The following is a 10,658-nucleotide window of genomic DNA, read 5'->3' as shown; positions in this document are numbered from 1 at the left end:
AATGTTATTCAATCAACAATATACAGTAAATGAGTTGCATTTAAATAGAAACACATGTAGGGGGGGCCTGGGTGGCTCAGTCAGTTGAGCGTCTGACTCTTGGTTTTGGCTCAAGTCAAGATCTCACAGTTTTGTGAGTTTGAGCCCTGCACTGGGCTCTGCACTGGCAGTGCAAAGACTGCTTGGGATTCTCTTTCCCTCTCTCTCTGCTCCTCCCCCACTCGCACTGTCTCTAAAATAAAATTTTAAAAAATATGTTCAACAGAAATACATGTAAAACAATGTTATGTATTGACTGACTGATGAAAATGTGACCAGAGGCCCTTAGGAACCTTATTTCCCCAGGAACAACGGCTCTGTATTCACTAATTCAGTGCTCCCAGTAACTTTCTAGAACATAACTATCATGAATAACAAGAACTGACTGTACTTCAATAAAGCTGTTAAAAGAGCAAAGTAATTCTTAAAATTTGTGACTTCCTAATTATTTTACTCTGTTTTTATATGTTCTTGGCATTATTCATGGCTACCTATCAAGTCCAGTGAAAACAGAATATGCTGTGGTACAAAGAAATTTGTATCTTTGTCCCCTCTCAGTCTGCCCTAACAAAATACCAGGCTAGTTGGCTTAAACAGCAGAAATTTATTTTTTCACACTTTAGAGGTTAGAACTCCAAGACCAAGGTGCCATCAGGATTGATTTGTGATGAGGCCACTCTTCCTGACTTACAACTGTCTTTATTAGATGGTCTGTCTTTTGTTAATGGAGAGAGAGAAAGACAGAGCACACAAAAGTACACAAGGGCCACACCTTCTGGTATCTCCTCTTCTTAAAAGGACGCCAGTCACATTGGATTAGGACCCCATCTTTATGACCTCATTTATCCTTAATTATCTTAGTAAAAAAGTCACATCTGAAATACTTACATTAGGGATTAGGACTTGAACATATGAATTTTGAGGGGACACAATGCAGTCTATAACAGACTTACCTGTGTTATGTAAAGGGCTTTATTCCTTGTGGGTATTCTGGTGTTTTAGGAGATGACAGTTGAAGGTAAATGATTTTCCATGTTCACTACATCCATAGGGTCTTTCTCTAGTGTGAACTCTCTGATGATTAATGAGGTTAGAACTCTGGCTAAAGGATTTCCCACATGTACTGCATTCATAAGGCCTTTCCCCAGTATGAACTCTTTGGTGCTTAATGAGGCTAGAGCTGTTGCTAAAGGATTTGTGACACTCATTACATTCACAAGACCTTTCTCCAGTGTGACTTCTCTGGTGTCTAATGAGGCTAGAGCTGTGGCTAAAGGACTTCCCACATTCACTGCACTCATTCAGGCCTTTCCCTCATATGAACTCTCCAGTGTAGAAGGAGCATAGAGCCATGGCTAAGTGATTTCCCACATTCCCCAGAATCAAAAGGCCTCACTCCAGTGTGAATTCTCCAGTGTGTAATGAGGTAGGATTTGCAGCTAAAGAATTTCCCACATTCACTACACTCAAATGGCCTGTCTCCAGTGTGAACTCTCTGGTGCTTAATGAGGTTGGACAAGTTGGTAAATAATTTTCCACATTCATCACATTTGTGAGGTCTTAAACAAGTGTGAATTCTCTGATGTTGAAAGAATCGGTAACTAGAGATGAAGAATCTCCCACACTCACTGCACTCATAAGATCTTTCTCCAGCATGAACTCTCTGGTGTTTAATAAGGTGAGAACTCTGGCTAAAGGATTTCCCACATTCCGCACCCTCATAAGGCCTTTCTCCAGTGTGAATTCTCTGGTATTTAATGAGACTGGAGCTGTGGCTAAAGGCTTTCCCACCTTCACTGCTCTCATAAGACCTTGTTCCAGTATGAATTCTCTGGTGAGTAATGAGGTCAGATTTGTAGCTAAAGAATTTCCCACATTTACCACAATCATATGGCTTTTTACCAGTGTGAACTTTCTGATCATGATGAAATTGTACTTCTTGCTAAATAATTTTCTGCATTCATCACATTCATGAGTTCTTAGCCTAGTGTGAACTCCCTGGTGTTGAATGAGGCCAGAGCTTTGCCTAAAGGATTTCCCACACTCCCCATACTTATAAAGCTTTTCTCTAGTGTGAACTTTCAAAAGGTCATGGAGGCTACAGCTTTTGCTAAAGGATTTCCCACATTCACTGCAGCTATAACATCTTTCCCTCGTGAGGACTTGTTGGTGCTGAATAAACGTGTGTTTGGGGCTAAAAGTTTTCATGCAGTCTCCCTGGTTACAATGACAGTTTACATTGTGGAAGGCCACCACACACTCAGTTACACTGTTTGACTTCTCCCCAGTGTGAGTGACCTGTTGCCAGAGAAAGTTGAGCTGGCCAAGAAGTCCTTCCTAATTTCTTTGCAGGTAAAGGGCTTCACTGACATCGAATTTGCAGTTCTCTAAAAGCAAGGCTCCGCCCATATTGCTTCTGAAGTGCTTCTCTCCAATGTGCTGTTAATGGTGCTGATGAAGGTTTGCAGTGACATGAAATTATTTTCCAAATGCCCCACATAGTACAATTTCTGCTTATGATGAGTGTCCTGGTGCTTGATCAAATGCAAAATGTCTCTCAAGATGGGTCCACAAATCTTCTGGGGAGACATACCTGCTTTGGAAGTCCCGTCCTGTGACAATACTCTCGCAGAAATGCACTGCTCAAAACATATGGCCTTATCCTCCACTCCACACCGACAACCTGAAGGAAAGAAACATTGATGAAGTGCATGTTGACTCTGGTGAGAAGAGGAAACCTGTAGAAAAGTTATCTGACCAACCCAGGAATGAATCAGTGGGACTATTCTGAGGACCAGAGATCTGGGTACAGATTGTGGATGGGCAGCTTATCAGAACTGGGCCTCTAAAGATCATGGGATGGGGGAGGCCACACAAGGTAAAAGACACAACCATGGGGTGCAATACAGGAAGGAGCAGCATGGTCTACTACTTGTCCCTCTACAAACAACATTCAGCATATCTTGTCTTCTGCTGCCGTGGGTGGTGTTAGGTAGAAGAATGTGTTCAGGCAGGAAAATGTGACTGCAACAGAGCAGCTGGTATGTGATGACTGTCTATGTGCACACATCATGACCCAACATGTAGACGCCAGTGTTAGAGCACTCCAGGCAGAGCAATAACAGGTGAGATGGAGTCCACCAATGTGGGGGAATAACCCTGCTCTGGAAGTAAGAGTAGAAGCAATAAACAGCAGACATGACAGTTGGCAGTGTCAAGAATGGGAAAGGCCCTAATAAGGTTTAGTCACCACTGTCATTACACCACAATATCAAACAATAAGTTTCTGATATGATTTGAACCCAGCCCTGACACTGTGCCTCCCCCAGGGCCAGGTTTCCATTGAGCTCATCTTGCTGGGGCTGGATTCATGCTATGGACTCAATGTTTGTGTGTCTGCAAAATTCTCACGGTGAAATCTTAACCCTCAAGGTGATGGTATTAGGAGGTGTGTGTGGCCTGTGGCAGGTGATTAGATCATGAGGGTGAAGTCCTCATGAACGGGATTAGTGCCTTTGTAGAAGTGACTCTAGAGAGCCCTCTCATGCTCTTTCTGCCATGTGAGGACATGGGTACAAGATGGCCATTTATGAACCAGGAAGAGGCCCTTACCACTGAATCTGCCAGTACCTCCACTGAGGGCTGCCCAGACATCAGACTTGTGAAATACATATTTCTGTTCTAAACACCCAGCCTATGTTAGTTTGTTATAGCAGTTGAAGTGGGCCAAAACAGAAATTGGTACGAGAAGTGGGGGCCTGCTGCAACAAATACCTAAGAAAGTGGAACCAGCTTTGACACTGGGAGGTGGTGGGTAGGCTGGGACAGCTTTGTGGTGTGTACCAGCAAAGGCCAATACTGTCACGAAGGGAGTGCTAACAGCAATTCTCATGAGACTTTAGGAAGAGGAGAGTTGTACAGAAAGCTTCCATCATCTTAGATGATGCTTAAGTAATCATGAACAGAATGTTGGTAGAAATATGGATGGACTTCACCAGAAAGGTGGAGGAAATAAGGAACATGTTATTGGACAATGGATATAAAAGGATGAATTTTGTTCATGTTCTAGTATTTTGTAGAAGTAAAATGTAAAAGCAATTAAACTGGATATTTAGCTGGGAAAATTTCTAAGCAAAGTATTGAAGGAGTGGCTTGGTTCTTCTTGAATGCTTATAGTAAAATGTAATTAGAACTGATTTGAAGATGGGACGGTTAAGCAAAAAGGAACCAGAACTTGGGGAGCCTGGGTGGCTCAGTTGGTAAAGCGTCTGACTTCGGTTCAGGTCACGATCTCACGGTTCATGAGTTCCAGCCACACGTTGGGCTCTGTGATGGCAGCTCAAAGCCTGGAGCCTGCTTCAGATTCTGTGTCTCCCTCTCTCTGCCCCTTACCGACTCATACTCTGTCTCTCTCTCTCTCAAAAGTAAATAAACATTAAAAAAAATTTTTTTTTAAGGAACCAGAACTTAAAGATGTGGAAAATTCTCAGCCTATCCACATTGAAAAAAATGAAAAAGCAGTTTTCTTAAGAAAACACTAAGGACGTGGGCAAGTGACTGATAAGGGTATCAGAATGCATATGAACCAGACGTTATCAGCCACCTCCAGAGAAGCCAGGTGCTATTCTTCAAGACAAGGGAAGAATGACACCCTCCTGCCCAGCACCTCAGGGTCATCAGACCCTCAGGGCTGCCATTCCCACCAACAGACCAGAGCATGGGCCAGTGGGATACAGTGATTTCATTGGGGGTGGGGGGGAGAGGGTCCACTTCCCTGGTTCAGGCGGGCCAGATGTGCCTACCGGGGCCTCAGGAAGGGGCTCTGGCAGAAAGCTGTAGTGTGCTCGCCAGAGAGAGGGGGCCAATATTCAGAATAGTAGGGCCAGGACCCAAAGCGATAGAGTCACCAGCTTATAGTTCCAGTTTGAGAAGAGCTACAGTCATAAAATCCAAATCCAGGAGAGCACCAGAGGCAGGACTGCTGCCTATGAGAGCCTTGGAGGTGGGACTGCTGCTCCGTGGACCCGGATGGCACACCATGGAACCATAAAGTATTCTTCAGGCTTAAGGTTTAATGAAATCTGCCTGTGTGTTTTGAACTTATTTGCTATCTATCACTTCTCTTTCTCATTTCTTCCTTTTGGAACAGGAATATCTACTCTACCTCTGTTCCACCATCATAGTTCATAAGCACGTAACTTGTTTGGTTATATATGTTCACAGCTGGAAAGAAATTTGTTGCAGGACAAATCATACCTCAAGTTTCACCCACACCTGATACAGATGATATTTAGATAAGACTTTAGAATTCAAAGTTGATGCTAGAACTAGTTAAGATTTGGGGGCTGCTGGAATGGGATGAATGCATTTTGCATGTGAGAAAGACATGAATTTTAGGAGCCAGGGGTGGAATGCTATGGACTGAAAGTCTGTGTCCCCCCAAAATGCATGCTGAAATTCTAACCCTCAATGTGATGCTATTAGGAGGTGGGGACTCCGTGAGGGGATGAAGGTAGAGCCCTCATGAATGAAATTAGTGCCCTTATAAATGAGACCCCAGAGAACTCCCTAATGTTAGGGACTATGTTAGGACACAAAGAGAAGGCAGCAGCTATTAACCAGAAACAAGGTCCTCAGCAGAACTAGACCATGCTGGTGATGGACTTCCCAGCCTCCAGAAGTGTGAGGAATAAATGTATGTTTAACGACCCAGCCATGTTAGTTTTTTACAGCAGCATGAAGACAATTCATTTCCATCCTGTGAACCACAGGAGCTCTCCACCTCACCCCCAAAATAAGCAACTACACAGGACCTGGGTGATACAAGGATTCAGGGAAAGACAGAAGGGCACCAAAGATGGGCCCAGAACAACTCAGCACGTGATATACCGCAGGAAAGAAACTAACAAAGAGAGCTTCAGAGGAGGGTCTTGAAAGAATAGATTCTGATCCATAAGTAGTGACTGTCAGTAATAACACCTGGCACAGGCAAGCATGAAGAAATGTCGGCTAGAGGAAGGAAGGACACCTAGGCACACATGTGCCTTGGATCTGCACAAAATCACCTGGCCTGTGAGAAAGTAAGCAACGTAGGATTCATTAGGATGACTGCATCCTGACCCTCCTGACCCTGCATCCTTCCCTGGGAGTCTGCAGGGAAGCAGGTGCTAGGGCTGCTAAAGGACAGAAGAGGGCAGTGCACATACCTTTGCCCAACCAACCACAGCACCTACCCAGGAAACTGAGGAAGGAAGCAATGCCCATGATCCTGGTGTGAGAATACAGCTGTCCCTTGGGAAAGAGGAAGGGCAAAAAGTATCTTAGGGCACAGGGGTAGGTTTAAGAGCCTTACCCAGGGAGGTCATAAGTGCCAAGTTCTTCAGCATCACATCGTGGTACAGGCACATCTGAGCCTCATCAAGGAGACCCCATTCCTCCCAGGAAAAGTACACAGTCAAGTCCTTGAAGATCACAGTGCCCTGCTGCGATGGTGACAAATGAACCACAGACAGTCCACTTCTAAGGAGACACAATCCCTTCCCCTACACATCTACAGCATGCCCACCCTCCTTCCAAGCTCCCCAACTCAGAGGAGAAACTATGCCCTGGCACCACTGGTATCACTGTGTCTTCATGGGCCCATTAATCATGGAGTCCAGACATTAGCAACAAGAGGCAGGTGGACAAATGTGTATCTAAGTTGTAGGCCTGGCATACAGGGATTCAGCTGCTCGTATTATCCTGTTATGGCCAAGGTCTCAACACCAGGTCCTGGGACCATCAGGTATACTCTCTCTCCAAGGACACATCATTCTTTATAGGGCACATCCCCTACATCTCTGGAACCCACAGCCACATGCCCACGGCCACCAACACCTCATTGGCCCACTCCATGTGGCCAGACATGTCCCTGAACTCTCCACACATTATTTGTGTTTTATTCAGCATCTCTTCATCCCACTGGTGAGGGTGGATTTCCCACCCTACGGTTATGGAGATGGCCAAACGTGAAATCTGACACTGGCCAGATGAGAGCAACAGCAATTTATTAAGCACACATACTCACAGCATAGGAGTGAGACAATGCTACACCACACAGGGTGGTACTCCAGAAAAGAATGAAGAACAGAATGAGTCACCAGGGGCTCTGAGATGTAAGCTTTGTAGTATCAAGAAGTAGTGTACCTTAGTTCCCATGGGAAGAGGTGACTGGCTTGTCACATAAGTCCATGGATTGGTAGGAAACTGAGACCTGCTGCAGAGAGATACACTGGAACTGCTCTAGTCTTCTTGATAAAAAAGGGGTGTTTGGTTTGGAGAGCTGACCCACAGGAGGAGAGTGGGGATGGGAACTTGCACTCAGGCCATCTTAGCCATCCCATTTTCACCGTATTTTAAGGGTATCCATAATAGGTCTTAATTTTAGGCCTATGCTAAACTTGGCAGATGGCATCCAGACTATGCTTGACCTATCCAAACAGGATCCAGTATCATCTCAGACATCCTATGGCTTCCTTAGTGGTCATGGCACCAAAGTCTACAAAGATCTCCCTTCCTGGTTCCATCCCTTGCCTCAGACTCAACCACACAGAACCACGGATGGCTCTCAGATACCCGTGGCCCTCTTCCACTTCTGGGCTGCCCCTGTTGTCCTCTCAATAGTCACTGCCTACTCCTCATTCAAAGCTCAGCCCACTGGTGGCCCACTCCAGTTCTAGTGACTCTTACCGATGACCACATGTGCTCCTGACCCTCTTGTTCAAGATGAATGAAATACCATAAGCCCCATAAAAGTTCCTACAAAATCCTGGTGTGTAGAGAGTGGTGAATAGGCACCTGCTCTGACCTGAGACCTTGCCTCATTCTCGGCCTCTCTATCCAGCTCATGTCCACACTTCTCTTGGAAGCCTTGGCCACCTGCCAGACAACACTGTCGCTTGGGCCGGCCCCTCCCTACTTTCCCATCCCTCTACCCCCACTGATAACCACTTGCCTCCCTCATCTGTGTTTGCAAAGCTTGGTACCAGCCAGGTAGGTATCCAGGCCGGAGACCCAGGCCTCTGCCTCCACCCATCCCTTCAGCTCCCTTTAGGGCTTTACATCATAGCTTGAAGATCACCCCTCCTAAATGTGACCAACATTCGTTCACTGGGTTCCACAGAGCAGCCACCACATTTTGGATGCTTTCATCCTGAATCACTCCCCATATTTCAGACCTACGTATTCAGCTGCCCACTTAAAGGCCTCCCCTTAGTGGTCTCCAAAACATTTCAGACACTTAACAGGGTTAAAACACAGTTCCTGACATCCCCAGTGAATACTGCTCCTATAACCAAGTTCCTCATGGCAGATGATGGAACTTCCATCCCTACTTTTTTAAGTTTATTTACTTATTTATTGTGAGAAAGAGTCAGAAAGAGAGAGCACATGTGCATAGGGGAGGGGCAGAGAGAGAGAGAGAGAGAGGGAGAAAGAGAGAGAGAATCCCAAGCAGGCTCCGCACTGTCAGCAAAGAGCCTGACTCCTGGATCAATCTCATGAGCCATGAGATCATGACCTGAGCTGAAATCAAGAGAAGGATGCTTCACCAGCAGAGCCACCCAGGCACCCCCCTTCCCTACTTCAAGACCAAAACCCATCTCTGAACTCTGTTTCACACCTTCAGCATTCACATCAGAAAATCTAGTCGCCCCTTTAAAAACACAGATCCAGGGGCGCCTGGGTGGCGCAGTGGGTTAAGCGTCCGACTTCAGCCAGGTCACGATCTCGCGGTCCGTGAGTTCGAGCCCCGCGTCGGGCTCTGGGCTGATGGCTCAGAGCCTGGAGCCTGTTTCCGATTCTGTGTCTCCCTCTCTCTCTGCCCCTCGCCCGTTCATGCTCTGTCTCTCTCTGTCCCAAAATAAATAAATAAACGTTGAAAAAATAAATAAATAAAAATAAAAACACAGATCCAGAATCCAACCATATCTCAGCTATGACTGGGCCAGACATTCACCTGGACTTTGGCAGTAGCCTCCACCCTGATCGTCCTTCCTCCTTCTCAAGCCCAGCTTTTGCCTCCTAATACTGCATCCAGTTGCAGCCTGTGAAGACCCTGGTTGAGATCGCCTCCCTCTTCTGATGCAAACTTCGCACTACCTCCAGAGTAGACACCCAAGTTTTCAGGCAGCCACTGCAGTCCTGACTCCTATCCCCCTGCTCTTTGTTCCCACCTGAAAGAAAGTCTTGTGGTTTCCTGACTATTCTGAGCTCAGTATTACCTCTAAGAATTTGCACATCCTGGTATCAAATCTAGGAATAAACTTCCACATGTGTTTACACTGACTGCTGGAACAGGCACACCTCCATATAACCCCTGGCATGGACTTAAGACCCTATTTTGGGGTCCCTAGACCCAAAGACCGAGTGAAGAGCACTGGAGTCCCAAGACACCACAATCCACAGGACATGTGGTTCAGGGTGAGGGACTGAGACACCCTCCAGTCCCTGGAGTTCCAGAGCCGCTTCTGAAGCCATGGGAAATGTGGAAAAAGACTGGCCTTGGATGAATGAGTCCATGGTGGGGTTCGAGGGACTCAGGTCTCCCTGTACCCCTGCCCGATCCTGAAAAGGAGACAGGTGACTTCGTGCTGGCTGCTCAACCTGAGGCACGGATCTCAATATCGCCGCTCACCATGCGTCCCGCACCCGGTCACGTCGGCGCTCAGACACGGGGCCCCGCCCTCCAGCTCCTCCCCTGCCCGGGCACCGCGACCTGGGCCGCAGGGACGCGAGCAGGTGCCCCGCGCTCGGGCCTCGAGGGTCTGCGTGGGGAGAGGGCGGGGAGGGCCGGGGGCCGCGCGTTCACCTGGGCGAAGGGGATACTCTGTGGGCGGAGGGGACACTCGGCCCCGGCGCCGGGCAGCCCGTTGGCGTCGTCGAGCCACAGACCCCTGGCTGCGCGCCGAGGTCGGCTCCTCCCCTCGCGCCTTCTCGGCCAGTTTTCTTGGTCCCCACCCCAACGCTCCTAACCCTCGACCCGGGTGACAACACTCCAGCGTAGCCAAAGTAATTACTAGAAAGACGCCGGAAGTCTCTCCCCGACGTTTTGTGCCTCCTACCAAACGGCAATTTTCTGGGTCTTAATTGGCTGGGCAACGCTATCTCTGCCCCCACCCCCCACCCCCGCTTCCGTCGCAGAACTTTCTGGACAATGTAGTTCTCACAGAGCCTCAGACTGCGCGTAAGGGCGCTCGCACCTCACCTCCAATCGAAAAGGCCCAGCTCCGCCGCGAGGGGCGCTGGGAAACGGCGACTCCAGGTCCCGGGGCGGAGGAGGGTCTTAGCTCCTTCTTAAAGAGGCGGTACTCAGATTTCTGCATAGTCTGGCAGCAACTGATCATTTATTTAGAGACCTGTCATTTTAGAGTCCCTGAAACTCAGCATGCTCTCAGAAGCTAAACATATTCTTCCAGATGTTCCCAAAAGCTACAGATCCAGATGCACATATTATTTCAGAGTTAGTCACAAAATGTGTCCAATGGTAGAGGAAACTAATAAAAATTACCGTACTGTAATTCAAATGTATGAGCTCTGAAGAATTAGAGCCAGTTTTAGAAACTGAAATATATGTGGGACGC

The 10,658-nt window shown here is 47.3% G+C and overlaps 1 protein-coding gene across 1 annotated transcript; it reads right to left on the bottom strand.

Annotated features, from left to right (window-relative positions):
- Positions 1–1,011: 1,011 nt before the first annotated feature.
- On the bottom strand, positions 1,012–10,400 carry LOC124522687 (zinc finger protein 154-like). The gene is given in 11 exon segments (XM_047094275.1): positions 1,012–1,340; positions 1,426–1,808; positions 1,976–2,360; positions 2,363–2,403; positions 2,405–2,478; positions 2,633–2,722; positions 5,204–5,262; positions 6,392–6,558; positions 6,875–7,022; positions 9,713–10,135; positions 10,283–10,400. Coding segments are annotated over 11 exon segments (2,217 nt in total).
- Between the last annotated feature and the right edge of the window lie 258 nt (positions 10,401–10,658).

The sequence above is a fragment of the Lynx rufus genome, unplaced genomic scaffold, assembly GCF_022079265.1.
Source record: "Lynx rufus isolate CCGP_SWC_20201006 ecotype Redwood Valley unplaced genomic scaffold, mLynRuf1.p SCAF_39, whole genome shotgun sequence".
Lineage (NCBI taxonomy): Eukaryota > Metazoa > Chordata > Mammalia > Carnivora > Felidae > Lynx > Lynx rufus.
Note: the sequence above shows the minus strand (reverse complement) of the source record. Positions and strands in the feature narration are given on the sequence as shown.